Below are 25,385 nucleotides of genomic sequence, written 5' to 3'. Positions count from 1 at the left end.
TTTATTTATAAATATAAGCGGCGAGGTATCGGTGTAAGTACGTTTTAAATCTTTCCCACGGAGATTAGGCCAGCGTAACAAATAATGTTATTTGTGGTTTTGACGTTTTTATCACAAGTTTTGAGCAGCCTGGATTCGAAACAGAAAGTGAGCCGATAGGCTCGTCGGTCGCATCGAAAGGTGTAATCACACCTCGAGTCACCTCAATTCTGCATACCAGGGTATTTTGAACGGCGGTTTGGAGGCATTACGCAACCGGATAATTTGGCCGTGACACAAGTTTGCTTATAGATAAATATAAAATAACGGTACATCAGAATGTCTAGACACAGTGCTGTTCGTGCGGTGCTCCGATCAAGGTCGTTACTGACGGTCTATTCTGCAGTTAGTGGAGTCGCAAAAAGCGGAGTCCGTCGAAGTGGTTGAAACAACTGATAATGAAAAGATTCAAAATTTAAACGTGCCGTTTGGATTATGCGACCATCGCGCTTTGCTGTTTCTCTTTAAAAGGTGTCAAGTTTCACCGACTTACCGGATATCCAACAAGAGGGTTGAATTCACCCCCGCCGTCTACATAACGAGTGAGATTTCGTGTGTTATCATTGTAAACGAGACCGGACCAAACACAAGGATTTCAAGTCGATGTTGTCCGTTAGTTTACAAATGTAGTACATTTATATTGCTAAGACGCCAGTTATTCCAGATGAAGAGACGAAAATCCTACGATAATCGAGAGTGCTGGAATAAATGATCGGACATGTGAATTGGACGGTGTATTTCGTACCTTGCACTTTTTCGAATTCAACAGTGAATCGTGTTTCACTACAGTCAACGTGCATCACGCACCAATGTCGAGGTTGCGTTTTTGCCCTAGATAACGTGGTTCTGGTACCACCGATAATTAAATAGGCCTTGGCACTGTGCCCGGCAATTTATACTCGATGGATCTTTTCCAAACGCCTTGATTCCAGCGGTATTTACCCTCGGAGTATAAACAGCCAAGTCGGGCACTCGAGATTAATTTATAATCATCAGCAGCTACGTCATCCAAGTCTAAGCCTAGACCCAGACCTAGACCTAAAAATGCTTGCACGTAGGCGGTTCCACAGAGAAGACATCACGTTTAGCGACGAGGTGGTGTTGCAGTTTAAGTTTAATCAAGTTATAGTTTCTTAAAGCCGGAGATAAGATTTATCGAGAATTGTGAATCGCCGGAAATACCTACAGACAGCTTAGTTTAGAGATACGATTGCGTGATTATTAAGAAATGGCAGATCACCAACAATAAGCTGGATTATGAAGCTGCTCCATGGCCAGCCTGACAAGTCACTGCCAGTGACAAATACCTAGACAGGCGTTAAACTGCGAGTAGATCGTTTAGTCAACGTCCTAAATGATGAATGCCTCTGATAAACAACTGACATTGGCATATGACGGTGTGCGAGGAATTTCCAACCGTGGTTCATACCTCCTACCTTCATAATGACTTGTCGATTTCTTACTTTTTCCGTACGTCATCATTGATAGGGATATCGTGCAACTGAATAAATAAGAAGAAGTCAGAGTGTGCAATCCGTGTATTTTATCGAATAAAACTCATACTAATTTGAATATGACGTTGAGATCTTGAACAAATCCAATGGATCGATTTAATAAGAAATGGCTGCTCGAGGATATCGAAGTTTAGTGCTCCACTTTAAGGGCTGAATCTCATCAGTTTTTTCGATTATCCTTTAGGAATGAAAATGATTCTGTAAGCCTGATTCGCGTGTCCTCTGAATGAGTCGCTGTCACCAGATCGAGTCAATTAATGAGGCATAGATCATTTTGTTCAGTCCTTCGGTTCAAACCGATACCTCCGAACATACAGCTGTAACAGATTTGGTGCCGTTGACACTTTCAATCATTGTGACGTGACCTATCATCTGGCACAGTTTCAATAATAAATGCACGGATTGCTTAGTAGCCGTGTATTTTTGGCATCTTCCTTTGACTGAAATGTTATAGAAAACACTTGACGCTCATATGTATTTGAATCTGTTTGAAGCGGTTAACTTTTAGCGACTACTCGGCATATAAGTTGGTCAAAAATCAAATCTAAATACGTATAAGAAATCTTGAAGACTGTTGACGTTGTAGGAAGCAAATAGCGATGTTTTTTTTTCTAAAAAAATCGGTATTATTAAAATTGATCGCAATTCATTTTGATAGCGTTTGTATTAAAACTACCAGAAATCGTTCCCATGGAGAGTTCATATACATAATTTCCATTAAAAAAATTTTTTGTGCTGATATACGTTTTGCTGCATGTATATATTTTGCCTTGCGGTAGCTTCAGCATGATCAGTTATTTGCGATATCAAATTCTGCTTCTACAACCGGTTGCCTGTCTGAACATAACATAGTGCTTTTTATAGAATCCGATAGAACTGTTTGACGATAATACAAATATTTATTTCCACTTACCTTAGATTGGAAAAAGAAGATACCTATTCCTTGCCACTCGCACCGCTGATATTTAGATGATCACAAGAAATCGCGTAGGTACCATGCGTACTCTTTTGTTGTTAGACTCGTGGAATATCTTCGATCCGAAAGCACAGCTTTTTCATCAGCTCGACACATTATCCCTACGATGTACCATATCGATCTCTTTCACTCTCCCGCCACTCGAATGTACATCGCTATTCGCATCGTCACCCACGCTGGTACATTAATTAGCAGTTAAGCTACTTTAAAAACTCGTGAAACGGCGCTCCACCCTGACTGCGTAGTAAAAATTGCGCGCACACAAGTAGCGTAATTCTGTAATTTCGCGATGTGAAGACTGTCATTCGTATTTGGAGAAAACTGGCTGGCATGTAAGACTATTCATTGTATCCTCTTCCAATTTCGTGATATAACGAAAAGTGTCGAAACAGGGTTGATTGCGAGCCCCGATCCCGGCAGCTTATAGCCTTGAATTAGGGAACGGGGACGTATAAATTTCACCACTTTCGTATCAAGCTTTAATTAAAGGCTGATTTATAACAATTACTAAATTACGTGCTTGCTAATCGTACGCATCTTTACGTGCCGAAAGCGCGCGCGTGAGCGAGCTCAGTTAGTCATGGAAGTAATACATATATCTACACCCACCACACCGGACTCCGTGTAAAGAAAGATATCGTGATATCGATATTGATAAAAGGCATATTCGATGGACGTGGGCTTCAGTCATGACGGTAGGCTCTCGCCGGCGAGACAATTTCCGAATTTTACACAATCCGAGCCAAGTGAACGCCGTACATTCCTGCGTTATTATGTAACAAATCGTCCGCGGACTTGGAGCGTGTTGATTAACAGAATCAATCAATTTTCGAAAGATTTTTCAGCACTCGATCTGCTTGACACGTGTTCAGTATTGTTACGCGTTACGCAGGATTTTGCAACGAAAGGTAACGTAAAATTATCACCCTGCTCGGTAGAGCGACGAATGCAAGGCTTAAGACTCGAAAAATCACTCATCAGTTTGTGACGTTAATTTTTTCGTTCACTCGTCATTTTTTTCTCACCTAAAATCTGCTTTACAACGAATATTCCTAGATTTTGTTCGCCACCTTCTGTCGTCACAGCTGTGACGTAGAATGTTGTGAAAATTTGGCCTCCACCTCATGCTGATTGTGGGTCATTTGACTCATTGACGCGCCTGACACCGTTACTTTACGTGCTGGGAAAATTTTCACAGTTTTAACTCAGATCGTGTACTCTACATAGACCATGTTGAACCAGAATAGTAAAATTTCAACCTAGCATCCCGCGAAAGATTCCGTACAAAAATATGTTACAAATACACGTGACTCATGCACCTTTAAATTGTCAGACTCGCGTTTAAACGTAAAATTAATAGCGGGGCTTTAATCTTCCATATGATGACGCCATTCACGTATAATTATTATATGTGGATTATATACGATTATAGCTGGTAAAATAACATTAATTTAACCGCAAACTTATAACTGAAATATCGCAGTTCCATTCGGTAAGGCAGTAGATGAGGCATGTAGTAAGAAAACGAGGTTGAAGTTAGTAACGTTGGCGTAACGAAGTATTGGAAAAACAATCACCATTTTCTTAATTTCGCAATTAAGGAACTAAAATTTCGAAATATGAGTGTGTCTTGTTTTACTAGAGTTTACTGAATTTCAAACTATTCTAAAATCGCAAAATTAAGGTTTTTCCTCAGCATGACCCGTTACGACTTTACGATAACGTTACTATCTTAAATATGATGTGAGAAATGTTTCTCGACGCGGACGGAGTTTGCGGTAGAGATATTCTTCGTCCGTCAGCTCGATTGGAACAAAAGGAAACGTTTTATTCCAAACAGTTGCTGAGGAAGCGTTCTTCAGTGAAATACGACAGTACTCCAATTTGAGGAAATAATCATGGGTAACGAGTGAACCACCGTGGCCGACATTTTTGTAGTCGACAGCAGAGTTGGTGATCAACGTAGGAACTTCCGCGGTCAGGAGCGTACACATATGCAAAAACAGTTATGGTGCCTTCGGGGTCCCAAATTTCTGAAATTTTCATTGACGAGAACATGTGCAGAACATCAATTCTTTGGTATCAAAGACTGATGCAGTTGTAACGATGTATAGTTTTCTTTGCTTTTATTTCTGTATTGTGTTCCAGAACAGAAAACTACTTCACGTCTAATCAACGCATGCAACAGATTGTTCGATTCAAAAGAATAAGTCAATAACAAACTTGTTGATGATTCATAGTAATAATTGCTTACACAGAGATATGTCACTATTTGACATAATAACGTAGCCTTACACTGGTCTTTTTTCTTCATTTCCCGGCTACAATGAAAATACTGTTCAAATAGCTGATGTGAATAGTTCGTTTTTTACATAGATTTTTCATCATCAGTGATTATTAGCGGTTCTTGCCCAAATTCGAAACTCAAAATGAATTTATGCTCACAGGCACCCGTTTTAATTTAACCAGAATGCTGAAATTTTGGACCAATTTTTAAAAATTTCTTTTTAACCGATCTAGGACGTGCTGAGCCGGTTCAAATACAACAATAACTTTTTTAAGGATCAGTCTAATAATTATACTGAACAATGCTACATGCATTGCTTCTTGTATCGTCATGCTTATGGCCCTTTCGAAATCAAGCGTGTACCCAACGCATCAATCAACCTTCACTGTCATACGTCCTGTAAAATAAGAAACGATTATTTCCAAAATTGCTTTCCAATATCTCGTATGAGTTGTAATTTGAGAAAATGAAATACAGAAAATCAGTTATGCGGTATGTTGAGCTATGGCTACCTATCATCCAGTATGATCACTAAGATCCGTACACTCACTCCATATCATCTTTGTCGCATTTCCATGCTGCAGAGTATCCTCTTTAGGGTCGTAGTCTTTCCACATCGCACCATTTTTGAGGTGTTACCGTACACATTATAGACTCCCTCAAAGTTGTCTTGCAGTATTCGCTTCGTACAATTTTGTACATTTTCAACTCAGTGCTTTCTTGGATCCCTTGCTGAATTCATTTTGTGCCTTTCGTTCTTCCAGCCATCAAGCGAATAAGCTGCAGATCTCAATCATGTTCAGTATATACCTGGCACAGCAGTCTTTTGAAGATGAAGGTACTTCATCTAGAAATTTCAAAACAAATCTTCATTATGCTTCCGAAGAAGCACGGCTGTTATGCGCTGGTGTCATATTACGTAGCGCATAACATTTTTTAGACAAAACATATAAAGATGCAAATAAACTGTGTAATCTAAACTTTTTTAGTTTTATCGCGTTATTTAATTTCATATCATAATTGGGAGGATTAAAAAAATTACTTGTAGTTGAAATTCGGTAGACGGCTTCTTTTCCATTGTAGCACTCAACTTTGAGTACGACTCTGGTATGTTGAATTGTACAACATCCCCAGCACACTGAGTGTTATATTGGTAATGAATACGCTTTCCTCCGTTGAACTTTCTGACGATAGCATTGTAGCTTTCGACAGTGAAATTATACAGAAAATGTAAGAAGGATTTTGGATACGTAGGTCATCAAAACAACAATATAATTTGCGTCAACGTTTCGACCCTAATTTCGGTACATCCTCAGGACGGTTTAATTGAATTTTTCCTATTGACAAACAGAAACCCTACTTTGACAACTTGCTGATAGGCGAAGGAAGGAAATCATAGATGATTTTGAACACATGTGTCTTTCAACTTTCACTATAATTTCTAATTTGTTTTTTAACTAAAGATCAACTCAGTTTGATCGAAAGATGGAAATGATGGAGGGTGAAAATTAAAAAAACCCTTTTCAAGCCGGATTCATAAAACATTGGTAATGTTTAGACTAAAATTCGTTCTTCGCCTTTCCTTTCAATTTGTATATAAGTAAGTGTTAATAACGGGCATGTCCATTGTTACCCCTCTGTTGATGTTTGTACATAATATATTTACCATTCAAATGAGGTGAATCGTTTGTGATGGTGTTTCGCTTACAAGGTTAGTTATCATTAATTTTTCAAGTTATTTTATTTGCACCTTCGCCTACCTGCAAGTTGTAAAAATAAGGTTTCTGTTTGTCCATAGCAAAAATTCAATTAAACCGTCCTGAGGATGACCCGAAATTAGGGTCAAAACGTTCATGCAAACTATATTGTTGTTTAGATGACCTACATATCCAAGATCCTTTTTACATAAACTTTTCAGGTCAAGACTATTTCTACATTATACAGAAAACTTTCAGCATGCCAACTAAGTTGTGAAGTCGCCTTAAAGACCCTGTCATACAATCCTGGCTCAATCACAACCGACATAATTTTTTCTATCGCGTTTCGGAATACTACTTGACAAATGTTGATTTGATTATTAACATTCATAAAATTAAATTTTCTGATTAGATTTATAAACTATAACTGCAGTAACCTTAACCAGTTTTTATTCCACTAGGTAACATATTTCACGATTCAAACTTTGTTTTCGTAATATTGGAGCTAAAGTATGTATCCCCAAACATTTGACGGCAAGTCTGACAATAACGTTCTATATCGAAAGTCGAAAGCAGAATAACGAATAATGTACTTGAGAATAATTTGTCAATGGATCTCATTGTCGCTTTTCAATTATATGTCGGTGAAGATTTTCGTCACAGGTAAACAATGATAAGTTTTAAGTTATACACGCAAATTACGTATCGTTATCCTCACGAGTTGTTCAAAATTGATATGCATTTCATATATATGGCCAATACGACGATCTGGCAAATTATAATACTTATAAATAGTTTCACATGTTTTGTTCAAATACTTACCTGGATATTTCAGCGTCGATTCTTCATATCGATCGAGAGTCAAAGATGGATTACTCGACACTATCGGGCCTGCTTACAGCGGCTAACCCACTCAAGCTGTATATATGTAGTGTACGTAGTGTACTACACAAGTTGTGCATGGGTTACGTGTAAAGCGAACGGGGCCCACGGAAATTTATGATCGGCTGTGGCTCTGCCTCGCCAGTTATAATACCTCTATGCTCGCCAGCCCAACGCCGAGCCGAAAAGATAACGGTGGCGCCATCTTCTATCACTGAATTTTCGCGTCGTAAAATATCAATAAATAGAGATTAACCAACAACGGAGTTGCAATTGACCTATTCGGGCTGCTTCTTTGTTGTGGGTGAAATAAATTCTAGTGGTATTTAAGTGCCGTGAATCGTTTGACAACCAAAATGCTATCGCAGGTGTTTCAGCCGTAGCCATACGACGTTGAGAGTGTGTGAATACGTGTATCAACTGTCAACGGAATATTTCATAATAATGTTTTTCGTTACTTTCGATTTAACTGTAATCTTCCACTGCTATTTCACCCACAACAATTTTGAATAAAGAATCATTTCGTCACAAAACATTTGAAAAGTATGCTCTCGTCTTTGAGAATTCATCATGCGAAATTCACTTGTACGTGTGCACAGACACAATACAAGACATCGCGAGATTCACTCTTAACTGGCAGAGATTTATTCGCTGCCTCTACCGATGAAGGTTTCATCCTGCATGGTGAAACTCCAGTTGTCTACAATCAAAGCCAGGAAAAGGATACCAGAATGGTTGAAAAATCTGAAAGTCGTGTTGAACCGAAAGTTACGCCACACAATGGAATAACCAGGGTGTATCAGGCGGATAATGTAACCGAAAATCCTCACGAGTTCATAGTGAAATATAAGGGGCGAAAGTACGACATTCAGAACCTTCTAAAAAAACATCCCGGGGGAAGCAGGATCATGAAACCATACAAGGGCTTGAACGTCGATGAAGCGATGGTTACGAACTCTCATTCCATCGCAGCCTTTCATCTCTTTGAGGAATTCGTACAAAGTAATCAAGAGGAGTACCAGGAAATCGAAGTAAGTGACCACCAATTATTCACTCTTGTCATACAATCTATCATCGAGGACAGATTGCTCTTTATTCCTTCTATCCTTGAAGAATTTTATACCGTTACGTATTAATGAATTCCTCAGGCTATTGCGTACAATTTTATATTCAGATTTATTTCCTTAGATAGGCGTGCATATAGATTTGTGTTTCAGTGGGAATTGTCCTTGCACGAGTACGAACTCGTGCGCAGGGTTGTAGGGTGTTTATAATATATTTAATTGCGCTGCGTCCAAGTATGGTGTGTGGGGTGTATTACATTATAATTGTATATAACATTTGCTGTATGTTAGTACTTTTCTAACAGATGAAATGTTGTCATTGTTGTGAAACACGAAATTCCATGCATAACGTAAATAGTGACGATTCTATGAGGCACTACAATAACATCGCAACTTGGGGGGATTTACCAAGTTATCAGATAATGTCACGAAGTGCCGGTGTTTGGGTAGTGACGTTAAGTACACGGAAAGTAAAATATCGTATATGTTACATCTCCTGTGGTGAATATACGGACAGCACTTTCTTGGAGTTAAATCTACATCAATTGCGACAGGATTCACAAATCCGATAATAAGAGTTGCAAAACCAATAGTGCGAGTTAAAATACGCTTCGATACAATTAAAAATAAAACGTACTTTACATTTTTTTTTCGTGTATAAAGCGCGGTCGGGTGATCGCCTGGGCGACAAATCCATGGTGGCGCCGATGCTTATTGTTAGTGCGGTCCGCATAGAGATAGTAAGATAGAGGAGGTGAGGCAGCGCTGAAAGTGTACAGTGAGTGAAAAAAGAAGATCAGGGAATCATTTCGATCGAAAACGAAATTACCGATTAGTTAGATTTTCCTAATTTAGTTCAGGTATTGGCTGACAAAAAGCAACGAAAAGTGAAATTTCGCTAAGCTCTACTTATCTTCAAAACCATTGGTTCAACCTTCATTGTCTTAACAAAAAATAATTTGAAAGATGCACAAAAAAAAAAAAAAAAACAATACCAACCGAGAAAGAGTTACAATATTTTTCAGACCTACGTTCTGTGACCAAAATAAAAAAAGAAAAAATCCAAAAGAGGAAAAGAGTATTTTAAAAAAGTGTAAAGACAGGAGCTATAAAAACTGTCTACGTCCAAGTCGTTGGCTCTGCGCGAAGCTGAAGGAAAGTCTTAAAAGTTCTCAAACGGGTTCATTAATTTATATCCGCATGAATGGTTCAAGCAGAAAGCTGCTAATTTGTCCTTTTGGAAAGGAGCGCCATATGACCTCGGCCCGAGGCGCCAGTTTTGCTACAACCGGCACTGCACATTACCGTCAAACAGTTGCGCAGTTAATCATAGGTGTGGATGGTTGTACCGCTGACACAGAACTTGTCCTATGACGTGTCTTTTTCGGAATCAGCGATTACATCCAGATACCTCCGGTATACCGCTGATAACCAATTTCACGTGAAAACGTATACGTATATTTGTTTAATTGGGGCACGCGTTAACTTATGTCACCGTAATGATATAACCCCAGAAGGTATAGGTGTGCGTGCTTACACGTGAGGCATTTGGATAATTCAGTCTCTGAAGACACGTCATTCTTCTATCTGGACGATTATCTCTGATAAGCGGTCACTGCATACGGACCGTCGATAAACGCACACTTCACTCACTGACGTGTAACCAGGATGTGTGTAACCGGGTCGCCGTTTCTCCGATTACTTGTGACATTTTTCACCCTCTCGGAGAATACACCTGACTAATTCTTCCCTGTTTTGATAAATTGGACGCCCGGCATTACCCTGATTCCATTTGCCATACATATACAGAAACTCGGTATCGCAAAGGGAACATTCTAGTTCAGAGTAGTGTAACAACTAATCAATAATCCATAAGTGATACTCGACTTATTGATCTTGTAATAAAAAAATATACAGACATGTCTGTGCTTATTACTCTATGAAAACGAATACACGTATAGATCGTTGCGAATTAACGAGAGTCAGGCTATGCGTGTAAAAAGGCTTAGCCGTCTTGGTTAGCAATTTTTCCTTTACCGTAAAGAAATCGATATTCATTGCTGCGCGGAGACAGTTTTTGTCTAAGGAGGTCTTCGAAACCTTATAGGTTGCCGATTTTTCACTCTAATCAGAAAAATATCTAGACGAAGTTTCCTGCGCAGATCTACAACAGTATCAGTAGTAACAATTCTGACCGAATTCCGCCTTTTTACATACTACTAACAAATCGAAATCCGACACGAATCCAACACCGGTTCACTTCTCATACATTTATAAACTCTTGTCACATAAGGTGCCATGTAACTAGATTGATTGGAAATTAAAAAATTAGAAAAAATTATTGATGAAGAACATCCAATTAATGGTTCAAAGAGAGGGTGATTTGAGGACAACCCATTGAACGAATTAGCCAAATTCGAGAAGCGAAAGAAACTCTCGCGGATAAATTGGTCGAAGACGGTGATGCTAATTTGCAAATTCTCCAACGACAGTTTTCATTTTCCAGAGATTGGTCGACTGGAATGCTCCACTGTTGTCGCAGGTCGGCTCTCTAGGGGATCGTTACTGGGAATGGGTGAATCTTCCAGTAAACAGGCCCATCCGTCTCTTCGCATCAAACGGCCTCGAACGTCTCACAGTCACCCCATGGTACATGGTACCCGCTGTCTGGATCCCAATAATCTTTTTCCTTCTATATCGGGGTTGCTCGATAGATCTCAAAGGAAATTTTGGTACGCTTGTCAATATCTCAATCGGAAGCTTAAGTTTTTTCACGACGACGCACCATGCAAATTACCTAAGAATACCACAAAGTATTTACACATATATTACGTCCTCAAAGATGGCAAAAGAGACGATCAGGGTGGTTAAGCTCCCTGAGAATCTTAAATATTTTATCGTCAGTTCGGTTGACAAAAATTTATGTGGCGTCTTCGTGGTAATCAATGGCGCCTATCCAATGTCGAGATGGTCCATGGCTGTGCGGTGGCCATCTAACGTGCATGTTGAATTTTGATCCGAGCATTTATTCCTGCAATTGTCGATCACGACAGTACAATAACGACCACCCATTGAGCCACGTTCAATTACCCACGATCAATTCATACATCAATAAATTAAACCAATGAAACAATCGAGTAACCTGCAAAGGTCACGGCGATTTTTCGAGCGTAGCATGCTTGTGTGTTGAGTGTTCGTTCTGAAATTGGAACGTTCCTGAAGACCTAATATTTTCTGTTTGGCAGTCGATTCCATACCGCAAATTTCATTTGCCATTAGTTGGGGCATCCTCTTGTGGACTTTCCTTGAATACACGCTACATCGAAAGCTGTTTCACATGAAACCCCCAGCGGACTCAAAGATTTTCATAACGCTACATTTTCTTCTGCATGGTCTCCACCATAAAGTGAGTTCACGTGTGTTACCAAAAGTTTTTCATTGGTAACGTTCAATCAATATCATTCCAATCACGTAATAAACTCATCATCAGCTTCAGCAATACTGATTTACCAAAATTCGAATTAGACGAATGAAATTGCAGAACGTCTACAGTTTGTTTTTAACATCATTTCGATAGTCCAAAATGCGTAAAATGACATCGGGTATGAAAATATTTGTCTAACTCGTGTGCTTTCATCATACGTATCGTCAGGCGCCGTTTGATGAACAGAGACTGGTATTTCCCCCGGTCCCTGCGATGCTGTTGGCCGTTGTCTTTTACACTGCTTACGAGATGGTGTTTCCCGTTGCGATGATGAACTTCGCAGCAGGTGGAGTCGCAATCGGTTAGTATAAGTCTCTACACCGTTCCAAACACTTTATCCCCAACACCATTGTGCACTTCAAGTGTAACACCAGAGTTGCACTTGAGTCTTACCACTATCGCAATTGCGATTTATAACTTGTCAGCAGTCAGTCTATCATGCCCTGAGGATACACTAAAACGGATCGGTTCCAACATTGTTTACAATAGTATTGAAACCCTTCCAGGCTACTTGTGCTACGACATGACGCACTACTACTTGCATTACGGATCGCCGAAAGCTGAAACTTATATGTACGTGATGAAGAGGTATCACAACTATCACCACTTTTCATATCACGATGAAGGTAATTCATTCAATGTTATAGTTCTTCGTTGACAACTGTATTCGCATGTTGATCAAAATTCGATACTTCGAAAGTTTGAGTCCCACGACAGATAATAACATCGATCCCTGCTTGGTTGACAATGCGAAATACTTTGGATCGATGGTAAAATTTGCTCAACCCTTACCACCGAGACATGTTCGGCCTATTTTAAAGCCGGTAACACGTTGATTTAGGCTCACACGCATTGCGTTTACAGAGACAAAGTACCGCGCACGTTCGCTGATCTCGTACAGAGTGTTGGGTACCTTACTCCCGATTCAGAGCCCCTAGAAATTTGATGCGAAACTCTACAGAGTCCCTTGACGGACCCGCGCGACTCTAACGTCTGAGAAAAAATGCGGCTCGGGATCCCGTATTTCGTTCGATGCTTTTTTTCTTCAAAGATTGCATAATATCGTGTAATGTTAATTTCAGGTTTCGGTATAAGCAGCAGACTGTGGGATTACGTTTTCGGCACGGCGATAACGTTGAGAAATTTGAAGAAGGCGATCGAATGGTAAAGTTCAAGCAATACTGTGCTGACGAACGTAAAATGTTATTCTATTTTCAATACAATTTTGTGTATGTTTTATTGTTATAATAATAACTCTAATGGTAAAGATAATGTGTTTTTATCGTATTACGAATAGAGTAATGATAAATCGGAGTACAAGTACGAAATAAATAATGTATTCAAAATTTATGTACATCGTTATGCGACACGATTCAATAACAATAATATTGTATTTCATTAAATTAATATCAGTATGAGATTTTTTTTAAGTACATGTATTAAGGAACAAGTGTCATGAAAACATAATTTATAAGTGTAATTAATATGTATGCTCTTTGTTTTTACTATATTGTATACTATGTATACGAAGTTTTTGAGAGAGATTATTACTTTCTGAATAAATTGATTAAGTACCAGAGTGTTTCACGTACATTAATAATTCGAATCGACACGCTACCAGATACATTTTCAGCCATGATTTAAAATTAGTCAGAATCAAATGAAAGTATCCTGCAATGGAATGTAAAATTTCAAGTTCACAAACTATTGTTGATAATGTTACTATGTGCAATTCAAAGAATTATTCATACATTACGATTTTGAACAAAATAAAGCGTACCAACTTGAGAGGAAACACAAAGTTAGATGCTTATATTTGCAGTTACATAGCCAGTCATGTGAGATTTATCCTATTCTTTAAATGCTAAGATAATACGATTCGTGTAAATCCGCAAATCTCAATTGTATAGGGATAAAATATTTATCATAAATACATAATAAACATAGTATTCAACATTAGTGATATAATTGCATAGTGTAACTGGGAACAAGTTTCTGGCACAAGTTTGGTAATAATTTGTTACTCACAGTTGGGAAGTAAGAAAGGGCTTGAGAGGCCCTTCTATAAATAAGAGATCCGAAAAAATTTCAGATAAAATTAGAATGAACATAGAATGCAGTCAATGCATAACTGTGGGTTATGAAAAGTGAAACTAATTCAGATTGAAATGGCTCCAAGTAGTTTGAATTAAAAGAAAAAATTCACGGTGCCTCAGCCTTTATAGTTTTTCGACCCATACTGAGCTGGGGAAACGTGCTTTTGTTGGGTGGTGGATTCAATTTTGACGATAAATGAACAAAGGCATCATACAGACTTGGTCTGTCCAATACGTTTACCTCATAATGCCTCAGTTTTTCTCTCGTACACCAGTTGGCTGCTTTGCTAGCAGTGTTTTCCAAATTATTCAACTCAACGTCAGGTTTTGTACGATTTCCAATAACGATAATAGTGATTTCTTTTTTATCTTTGTGTTTGTCTATGTCTTTTTTCAGCGGAAATAAAACGTCTAGAGATTCAGGTTTTGCAGTATCGTATACAAGCACATACCCATCGGCAAAGCCAAGGTAGTGCCGTGCCAACTGTGGGCTACTTGCATTCGTCTGTAGTGGTTCCAATCCAGCTGTATCATAAAATCGTACCTTTTCCTTTGTACCTCGATCTGTCTCTATATTTGCAACGTAAATATCTTCGATAGTAGGATGAATTTCCTGGAATAAAAATTAGTTTTTTTCTCGTTTTGTCTCAACCATTCGCTACAGCCACAGTACTTACATTATTTATAACAAATAAATAAGGATATATACATCTACTTTATGGTAGTCAGATAAGTACTGAATAGCGTTGTATTCTAATTTAGAAAAATCTTTGTTGACAATGTGTACAAACCCTAAAGTAAAAATAGAGGAGATTCTTCAAGCAATAATTATTTCTTTTTATGAACAAGGCGAAGCGCAGTTGGGCTGATAAATTTGAACGGTCTAACAGAAAAAGAATATTGTTATCCATATGATGATCTTACGGAGTTTGTGGTTACGTTTCCATAGATGAGTTGTTCCAAGAGAGCAGTCTTCCCTACTCCCTTCATTCCGCACACCACCACTCGAGTAGTTTTTCCCATTTTCGATAGCGGACCCGATCGGTTTACCTAGATTGGGTAAAACAAATGTTCACATCTTCAGTATAAATCCAGTAAAATTGTGCAATTCGACGAATACATACCGAATATCGGTTGTTAACTAATCAACAGCAACATCACACTTCTAGCCGTCAGACTACGTAGCCTGTTGCCGTCTATTTAACTGTGCAAAATGGTTTGTTCTGTCACGCAAATTTGCATACGATTCATGTTTTTCTGTCCTCCGTTCCTGTTAACCTCTTTTCTCTCGGAACGAATCAACATTATGGTTAACATCGACCACTTTGTAGTTTACAACTAACGACATCGACGAGGTTTCTCGGGTAACGTCTTCATCGAAACGCGGCTTGAATGTTCTTACACTTAGCTGTCCGCCGGGTGCTGCCACGTTCAAAGTTCACATTGAACTATGAAGTAGCAATGCCACGGTGATCATTTGACAGTAAACAGCTGACAAAATGAGTGGGGAAGGTTCGACGAATGAGGAACTCAAAAAGCTCACAAAAAATGACAAATATTCTATTCTTTTACCAACTTACAACGAGAGAGACAATTTGCCCATTATCATTTGGCTGATTGTTAAGTACATGGAGAAAAGGTGAGCAATTTTCAACCTAACCTCTAAACTACTACACTGTACTCGTTCACTGGTGCACACATTCATTTGAAGTTACCCAAGTTTAATGTGAATAAATTGCTGTGGTCACGGATTTCACCACGTGCATTTTGTTATTACTTAATTCAAATGGGATTTCACATTATTACTTCTAGCCAATGTGCTTACGAAGTGATCGTTATCGACGATGGTTCACCTGACGGGACATTGGAGGTAGCCAAAGAACTTCAGAAGATTTATGGCGAGGATAAAATTCTTTTGAGGCCTCGGGAAAAGAAGCTTGGTTTAGGAACTGCTTATATACATGGAATCAAACATGCCAGTGGAAATTTCATCGTCATAATGGATGCTGATCTCTCTCATCATGTAATTCTACAATGCACTTTCAGCATGGTTTTCAAATTTTTTGTTTATTCATGCCAGAAAGTAAATTGAGATTCCGTTTGATTTCAGCCAAAATTCATCCCCAAAATGATAGAGCTTCAGAGATATTTAGACTTGGATATTGTCAGCGGTACCAGATACATTGGAGATGGTGGTGTTTATGGATGGGATTTTAGAAGAAAATTAATCAGCAGGGGCGCTAACTTTATTACACAATTATTACTCAGACCTGGCGCAAGTGATTTAACTGGAAGCTTTAGGTATCAACATTTTCATTCATTTGTTCAATTCATTCTAAGTTTTCATTGATTGATACCATATTTAGTTTGGTTGAGTAATTAAATTTTAGACAAAGTCGATTCTGAAATTATCACAACAAATTTGTGTATGTGATTATTTTTCAGGCTGTATAAAAAAGACGTCTTGGAGAAGCTGATTAAATCCTGCGTATCCAAGGGTTACGTTTTTCAAATGGAAATGATCATCAGAGCAAGGCAATTTAATTACCAAATAGGAGAAGTTCCTATTTCATTCGTGGACAGAGTTTACGGAGAATCGAAATTAGGTGGTTCTGAGATATTCCAATTTGTAAAATCAATGTTGTATCTTTTTGCCACTACGTAAGATTATCATTTATAACAAACTTCCTGAATGCAACGTAATAACTGATGTCTGCATTACAGCACACGTTACTACCTGATAATTTTAATAAATAATTATCACCAACATGTGTAGTATTATTTGTCAGAAATTTCACTTAGATCCATTGTACCGATATTGAATGAAGAGGGTTATAAGTTGTGACGTGGTATTTCGTACCCCGTCACTTTGTTTAACTATCGCACTTCCCTAGGTACAAATATCGCTAAAAATAACGAAAGCACGTCTGAGGCCAATACTCCGAAAACGAACGACTAATTATCTTTAAGTTAAACTCTCTTTATTAAGCTAATTTTATTCTATTTTCTAATTTTGTAACGCTCTACAAGAACCATCTACGAGACCTCCGCTTCAAGATACCAGGACACTGCCTGCCAGGGGTCACGTACCAGCTCAACACCGACCACCACCGACTACAGACGAACGAATACCGCTGAAACCACTCCCGATGGATGCCTATCTAAGTTGTGAACAGGGTTGTGCGTGATGCACAAACAGCACCTCCAACTATTTGAGACTTATCGGCCAGGGGCCGAACCACGAATGAATGCTTCTACCGCTCGGATGCATCGTCAGGCAGCGTACAGGGCTGTGCGTCAAAAACACAACAAAGCCTCCCGTCGACGATACTTATCAGCCTGGAGCCGAACCGACCATGACACCTACTAAGTCGTTGTCTATCAAATAGAGTACGGTTTTCTCTTAATGAACCGTCCTATCGAAGGGCTGTGGCGTGGAATAGGCTAGACTATGCTGACCACGTGGATCTGGTGGATATAGCGTGGGGATCCGGGTCGATAGCCATCACCACCAGATCGTTCCGGCATGAGGGCTTCAATGAGCGAGGGCCGGGATGCAGCGCCAACGAAATAGCTACAACGGGGAGTACCAGTAAAGCAAGGAGTGAAGTACAGTCGCTCGCAAGCCCAAAAGATCGGTGACGTAATATTGTCGCACACCTCAGTATCGCAACACATGTGCGGTACGACCTCCCCTCTCACCAACGATACCGCACAGCTGAGGGAAAAACATCTCCGACCACCTTCCGACGTCCCGATACCTCGATACCTGTCGTCGAGGAAGAAGAAAAACAAGCGGCGAGGGATTATCGCCGCCTATCCGTAGACCAGACCTACGCGACCTGCTGGTCCAATTAGAATATCGCAAATTTGAGGAAGAATCACGTGACAGCAGCGCGACGAGGATCAGGATCATCGCTCGTCTCGTCATCCTACCTTCAGTTTTCGTTAATAGCAGACGTGTTCTTGTTATCACTACCAAAGTTCGTCGTACCGCTATCGTATCGCCTTCTCTAGTACCTGTTACATCTTCTTTTACGTAAGTGAGGTTCCTTTTCTATTTTGTGAAGCCACGAAAATACTTGCAATATATATCGTATCTTTATCTCTCTCTTTCTCTTTATCTTGCAGTTGGTCTGCGTGAGCCACCTGGGCTCGTACCTTATTCTCTATTATCTCTTATCTTGTCCCTTTCTATTTCTTATTGCAAGTAACTTCGCGACTGGTTGACTATTACTTACACATTGTTAGTGACTACCGCTTTATTTTATTATCTTTCCCTTCTAGAATATCTCAATGTCTAATATCGCTGTATAGCAGCGTATTAAATGATCAATTTTTATCTTGGTTATTGAGCATTACTATTTCGCTATACTTTCTCTGAGTAATTCATATCTGTTTCTGTACCTATTACCTTTGATTGATTTATCTTAGTGAGTGTACCGCGTGAGTGACCTTACATCGCCGCGTGGTCCCGCTCGTCGTTCATTTGACATTGGAGTATTGCGCCGTATCGCCTAACATCTTTTTCATTATTTTCTTCGCTAATATCGCTGATCGTAGTTGTCCGTAGTCTCTTTGGTTTGTCGTATGTTGCATATTAATTCTCTTGAATATTATTTGTCTTATCTTAAATTATCTTTCATCGTACCGAATCTTATCTCTCTTTCTCTCGCACTTACCGCAAACTAGAGACTACGTATTATCTGTTATTCTCTATATCTTATAATAATTCTCTACTTGGCCTGTTTCCTTGAATCTACCTTGTAATTAATAATTCCCTGCCTCTGTTATATCGCTGATAATTCTGGTAATGTGATAACTATTACAATTTTTGTATCTCGCATGTGTCTTATAATCGCTTCTCATATTTCATGGTTTACTTGATCAATGCTTAATTTAAGTACCGTATATCTTTTTCTATTCTGCCTATTTATCATAAAACCGTGTTAATCATTACCTTGAATCATAGTATCGCGAGTCTACGCATATCTCGCGCTTATTCGGAAAACGTTCCGTTATTTGTTAACTCTCTCGCTTAACTTTTCTCTGGCTGTAAATATTGTTAATTATCGCATCTATCGTAATTGCTGTGCAAAAATCAAGCTGTGCAAAACCGTCGTAGAACCTGACCTTACCTTTATCTATTACCTTTACCTTTACCTTTATCTTTTTCTTTAATTATCTATTTTCTGACGTATGTGCGTCTGGCGCCCAACAATCGTATCTTTCCCTTCTCTTATCTCTCTATATCTAATTATTCAGGTAAGTAACTGCGCCGTAGGGTAACCGAGCACATTATCTTTTTATCCCTCGAAATTCTTGCGTTACAAAATGTCGCCCAACGTGGGGCCACGCCAATAAAGAGGGAGTATCTTATTCAAAGGTGGAAGCAAATTTTATCGTATACCGTCAAAGCACCAGAGAAAAGTAAGAGACCGAACACGAACCCTAAAAACCCCAAAAATCGATAAAAGTCGAGGAACTCAGACAATTGGGTAGCGAATTTAAAATAATTTATTGCCGCAACCGAGATCGGATTTAAACCAAGTTTTGAATATTATAATTCAATATCGTGACTGAATACAGCATAGATATCGCTAAATTAAAAATATCGAAAATTCGAAACTGTTTAAATATCGCACGGCTTAATCGCCATCAATAACGCAAATCTGAAAACTATTTAAATATCGCACGGCTTAACCGCCATCAATAACACAAATCTGGAAATTATTCAAATATCGCACGGCTTAACTGCCATAAATATCGCAAACATAAAAACATTTGGATACCGCACAGATTAACCGACATACCTCTTGAATAATAGCTTAACCGATTCAATAATCCGTCAATATCGAAATTTCTTTTTCTTCGGGTCACCTATCGCTGGTAAACATTTCTTATGTCAATACACACGTCCGCCAAGGCGTGGGGGTAGACTCCTTGACCGACGCCGAGTTAAACACCGAATTAGAAGGACGCTCGTTGTCAATAACGGGTATATTGCCAGTCCGTCGTCAACGGTTGACAAATTATTGTAAACAATACGGCCTAGGCATGGACGACCTCCCTACTCTCGACGACGTTAACATGACTACACCGACAGACGACAGCGATAACATGACGTTACCTACACAGACGCAACCGGTTAACCCCGCGTCTTACACCGACGACGAAATTCGTGACGTGACACGGCCTTCGAAGAGTAACTCCGGTACTTCAGCAACCGGCGCGATTCGGAAACAACCACCGGAACCGCAACCTAGCCGAATTAGCCCGCGAAATATACCGCCAGAATTTCTTCCCGGCAATAACGCACCGGCTAAACCGGCGCCCGTTCAGCAACCGCCTTTGAGACCACGGGAGTATCACCCGGCGAATCCGCAACCGTTCGACTACCGCACAGGGAATTCTCTACATTACGAATATCGCGACGCACCGCCGCTGCGGAGACCTGCCTTCCGCAATCAAGGTTTCGAAGACAAACAGTATAATTTCCCGCGACCGAGCATGAGTAGCAACTCAGCACCACCGTCTAGGCCGACAGCTCTGGCAGCCTACGAAGTTATGAGAAAATGGAACCTCAAGTTTTCAGGAGCGCGTAACGAGGACACCGAAGCATTTCTCGTACGTATAGACGAGGGGCGATCACTCATTGACATTCGCGACGACATTCACAAACGTGAAACGTGGCATTCTTTCGCAGAGTTTAAAGCCGCGTGGCGTCGTAGGTTTGTCAATCCCGAGTTACAGTTCCTATTGCGGGAGGAAATTCGTAGACGAACCCAGGGTGAATCCGAGTCAGTTTCCGATTATTTAACATACATGAGGGCGTATTTCGATAGATTGAGACCCGCGTGGGAGGAAGATGAACAATTAGATTACGCATACCGCAATTTACTACCGCGATTACAAATTTTAATTCGGCGAGACGAACTACAGGACCTTGATGAATTAGAAGACCTTGCGAGTAGAATAGAAATCAGCTTCCGGGTTGCAAGTAATTACCAAGCACCGCCAACACCGGAACGATCGGTACTACCCGAATTAGCCTACCGCGGGCAAAGAAACCCAAGGCCTTCTCGCAATAATTTCGTAGCACTCAACTTTTTCGAGGAAGACCCGGAACCCGAGACTGGACTAGCCAACGCGACCCAATCTGCTCAATCGACACCTAATCGTGGCACCCAGGGTAATAGACCCAACGGTCGAAGTGCGCAACCACGTAGTAAGGCACCGCGATTCAATAGTCGAAACGACATCAGTGCGCCAACCACTCCTACCGCTACCACGGCTCACAATCAGACGGATACCGCAAACGTCGCGAATAACTCTCCTGAGATCGCTGGCAACCCTTTTCTGCCAAGGCCGAGACGTACGCCAATCTGTTACCAGTGTAGAAAACCCGGTCACCGATATACGAATTGTCCCGAACCCGCGACCGGTCTATACTGTTTCCGATGTGGCAAAGTCGGATACACTAAGGTGACGTGCCCGAACCAGTGTGCGTGAAACAAGTGGGGGAGCCGCACGAACGGGGAACTAGGGAAACCCCTCCGTCACCCGAATCGTTAGATTTTTGTAATCCGATCCAAGCGAACGCCAGGATTCCGCTATTGTTTCTTAACTTCGAAATTTTATCGCAACCAGTAGCAGCACTATTCGATTGTGGATTTTCTCGCACTTTTCTTGGCCCAAAAGCCATATCGCTAGTTACCGCCTTAAAGCTTCCAATCTTACCGTCTCGCTTAGGCCCGGTCAAGATGGCCACCAGAGGAGCCAGATTTTTCCTGGACCCGGTGACGCAGCGACACTCCCTACCGCGACTTCCGCTTATTATAACGCTTAGTTATCATAGTTACTACCTCGTTTCTCATCTAATATCGCAAAAATTTTTTTTTTGAATGGCATAGATTTCTCCCGCTAGTGTTACAATTTCTTTTTTTTGTTCTTCTCCATGATACCACAAGCGTTCTCTTTTACCGCTAATACCGCCAGATTGCTCTCTTTTTTTTGTTTACGCCACTAGGCTAGCACAGAAAGTTTTTTTTTGTTCTTCTCTGATACCGCAAACGTTTTCTTTACCGCTAATACCACGAGATTTTTCTTTTTTTTTCTCTTATGCCGCTAGGCCAACCAAGGAATTTTTTTAAAAATTTTTTTCTTTTCTTTTTCGGTTCCGCAAATAAGTAACCTTATTATCGCGACGCGGTTACTTCCTCATTACTATAGTAACAGGGGACCACCTTATTACGCGTACCCAATCATTGTCTATGTGCCCGGGAGCCACTCCTGAAGTCTGTCAGATCCACCGGTACAGAATCAATTAAATCGCGCACGAAAATGTTGGTTACAAAATGACACCCAACAATAAAACCCCACTCGAACTTAACATCATGGCTTCGCCAGAATTAAAGAAATTAAAACTAGAGAAACCCGCTCTCGGTAAGATAAACGCCTAAATTCTACCGCGTCATCATCGCAATGTCTAGCCACTTAACGCAGTAACAACTTGAGGTCGAAACTCCTTTTGTCGCAATTATCTTAAAAATAACGGTTACAAATTCTTTGTCGCTTTATCCAGAATAACACCTTACATGAGGTCGACTTCAATTCCAGTATCGCACTATATCACATAAATTGTCTGAACTCCTCTGCAACAGCACCCTTCAACCAAGCAATCGAATCAATCACCTTTCTATCTTCTCGCTAAAATTTAGCTCATCACTTCCCTTCCTTCACTCACAACCGGTCAGGTCAATAGTAGAATTTTAAAAATTATACTGTCGCCAAGATTCAGTAAGTCGCACTCCAAAGTCTCGCGGCCAAGTCAAGTATCGCACGGAATTTCAATCACATCCTATCTATCGCAACTATCTCTAACGTCTCTAACGGTCATCTAGTCACATGCAAAAGTAAGTAGTCAACCTAGTGGTTTCCGAATGGCAAAGGACCTCCTCGGTCCTCTGTAAGGAGGGGGGAGTTGTGACGTGGTATTTCGTACCCCGTCACTTTGTTTAACTATCGCACTTCCCTAGGTACAAATATCGCTAAAAATAACGAAAGCACGTCTGAGGCCAATACTCCGAAAATGAACGACTAATTATCTTCAAGTTAAACTCTCTTTATTAAGCTAATTTTATTCTATTTTCTAATTTTGTAACGCTCTACGAGAAGCATCTACGAGACCTCCGCTTCAAGATACCAGGACACTGCCTGACAGGGGTCACGTACCAGCTCAACACCGACCACCACCGACTACAGACGAACGAAACCGCTGAAACCACTCCCGATGGATGCCTATCTAAGTTGTGAACAGGGTCGTGCGTGATGCACAAACAGCACCTCCAACTATTTGAGACTTATCGGCCAGGGGCCGAACCACGAATCAATGCTTCTACCGCTCGGATGCATCGTCAGGCGGCGTACAGGGCTGTGCGTCAAAAACACAACAAAGCCTCCCGTCGACGATACTTATCAGCCTGGAGCCGAACCGACCATGACACCTACTAAGTCGTTGTCTATCAAATAGAGTACGGTTTTCTCTTAATGAACCGTCCTATCGAAGGGCTGTGGCGTGGAATAGGCTAGACTATGCTGACCACGTGGATCTGGTGGATCTAGTGTGGGGATCCGGGTCGAGGGCCATCACCACCAGATCGTTCCGGCATGAGGGCTTCGATGAGCGAGGGCCGGGATGCAGCGCCAACGAAATAGCTACAACGAGGAGTACCAGTAAAGCAAGGAGTGAAGTACAATCGGTCGCAAGTCCAGGAGATCGGTGACGTAATACTATCGCACACCTCAATATCGCAACACATGAGCGGTACGACCTCCCCTCTCACCAACGATACCGCACAGCTGAGGGAAAAACATCTCCGACCACCTTCCGACGTCCCGATACCTCGATACCTGTCGTCGCGGGAGAGGAAGAAAAACAAGCGGCGAGGGATTATCGCCGCCTATCCGTAGACCAGACCTACGCGACCTGCTGGTCCAATTAGAATATCGCAAATTTGAGGAAGAATCACGTGACAGCAGCGCGACGAAAATCAGGATCATCACTCGTCTCGTCACTGTACCTTCAGTTTTCGTTAATAGCAGACGTGTTCTTATTATCGCTACCAAAGTTCGTCGTACCGCTATCGTATCGCATCGCATTCTCTAGTACCTGTTACATCTTCTTTTAAGTAAGTGAGGTTCCTTTTCTATTTTGTGAAGCCACGAAAATACTTGCAATATATATCGTATCTTTATCTCTCTCTTTCTCTTTATCTTGCAGTTGGTCTGCGTGAGCCACCTGGGCTCGTACCTTATTCTCTATTATCTCTTATCTTGTCCCTTTCTATTTCTTATTGCAAGTAACTTCGCGACTGGTTGACTATTACTTACGCATTGTTATTGACTACCGCTTTATTTTATTATCTTTCTCTTCTAGAATATCTAAATGTCTAATATCGCTGTGTAGCAGCGTGTTCTATTAAATGATCAATTCTTATCTTCGTTATTGAGCATTACTATTTCGCTATACTTTTTCTGAGTAATTCATATCTGTTTCTGTACCTATTACCTTTGATTAATTTATCTTAGTGAGTGTACCGCGTGAGCGACCTTACATCGCCGCGTGGTCCCGCTCGTCGTTCATTTGAGATTGGAGTATTGCGCCGTATCGCCTAACATCTTTTTCATTATTTTCTTCGCTAATATCGCTGATCGTAGTTGTCCGTAGTCTCTTTGGTTTGTCGTATGTTGCATATTAATTCTCTTGAATATTATTCGTCTTATCTTAAATTATCTTTCATCGTACCGAATATTATCTCTCTTTCTCTCGCACTTACCGCAAACTAGAGACTACGTATTATCTGTTATTCTCTATATCTTATAATAATTCTCTACTTGGCCTGTTTCCTTGAATTTACCTTGTAATCAATAATTCCCTGCCTCTGTTATATCGCTGATAATTCTGGTAATGTGATAACTATTACAATTTTTGTATCTCGCATGTGTCTTATAATCGCTTCTCATATTTTATGGTTTGCTTGGTCAATGCTTAATTTAAGTACCGTATATCTTTTTCTGTTCTGCCTATTTATCATAAAACCGTGTTAATCATTACCTTGAATCACAGTATCGCGAGTCTACGCATATCTCGCGCTTATTCGAAAAACGTTCCGTTATTTGTTAACTCTCTCGCTTAACTTTTCTCTGGCTGTAAATATTGTTAATTATCGCATCTATCGTAATTGCTGTGCAAAAATCAAGCTGTGCAAAACCGTCGTAGAACCTGACCTTACCTTTATCTATTACCTTTACCTTTACCTTTATCTTTTTCTCTAATTATCTATT

The 25,385-nt window shown here is 40.3% G+C and overlaps 3 protein-coding genes across 10 annotated transcripts; 2 read left to right on the top strand and 1 right to left on the bottom strand.

Annotated features, from left to right (window-relative positions):
* Positions 1–333: 333 nt before the first annotated feature.
* Positions 334–13,580, top strand: LOC107225368 (fatty acid 2-hydroxylase). Of its 8 annotated transcripts, none has more exons than XM_015665812.2 (8): positions 588–1,134; positions 3,366–3,437; positions 7,995–8,426; positions 10,966–11,191; positions 11,705–11,865; positions 12,112–12,244; positions 12,450–12,569; positions 13,026–13,580. In XM_015665812.2, the coding sequence occupies exons 1-8, from the start codon at positions 1,084–1,086 to the stop codon at positions 13,109–13,111; spliced, it is 1,281 nt and encodes a 426-aa protein (XP_015521298.2). In that variant the 5' UTR covers positions 588–1,083; the 3' UTR covers positions 13,112–13,580. The 8 variants fall into 8 exon arrangements, with proteins under 8 accessions (XP_046591085.1, XP_046591086.1, XP_015521298.2 ...); XM_046735125.1 differs by having other exon boundaries at positions 7,911–8,426; XM_046735129.1 differs by lacking the exons at positions 588–1,134; positions 3,366–3,437 and adding an exon at positions 334–581.
* LOC107225371 (NF-kappa-B inhibitor-interacting Ras-like protein) lies at positions 13,265–15,337 on the bottom strand. The gene is made up of 3 exons (XM_015665816.2): positions 15,164–15,337; positions 14,964–15,089; positions 13,265–14,652 (listed from the first exon to the last, which is right to left on the bottom strand). The coding sequence occupies exons 2-3, from the start codon at positions 15,060–15,062 to the stop codon at positions 14,146–14,148; spliced, it is 606 nt and encodes a 201-aa protein (XP_015521302.1). The 5' UTR covers positions 15,063–15,089; positions 15,164–15,337; the 3' UTR covers positions 13,265–14,145.
* Positions 15,338–15,465: 128 nt separating this feature from the next.
* Positions 15,466–16,806, top strand: LOC107225370 (dolichol-phosphate mannosyltransferase subunit 1). Its single transcript, XM_015665814.2, has 4 exons — positions 15,466–15,678; positions 15,852–16,062; positions 16,150–16,340; positions 16,485–16,806. The coding sequence occupies exons 1-4, from the start codon at positions 15,539–15,541 to the stop codon at positions 16,702–16,704; spliced, it is 762 nt and encodes a 253-aa protein (XP_015521300.1). The 5' UTR covers positions 15,466–15,538; the 3' UTR covers positions 16,705–16,806.
* The last annotated feature ends 8,579 nt before the right edge of the window (positions 16,807–25,385 follow it).

Source organism: Neodiprion lecontei, chromosome 3, assembly GCF_021901455.1.
Source record: "Neodiprion lecontei isolate iyNeoLeco1 chromosome 3, iyNeoLeco1.1, whole genome shotgun sequence".
NCBI classification, from domain to species: domain Eukaryota; kingdom Metazoa; phylum Arthropoda; class Insecta; order Hymenoptera; family Diprionidae; genus Neodiprion; species Neodiprion lecontei.
The sequence above is the reverse complement of the archived record's forward strand: the minus strand, read 5'-3'. Positions and strand labels throughout refer to the sequence as shown.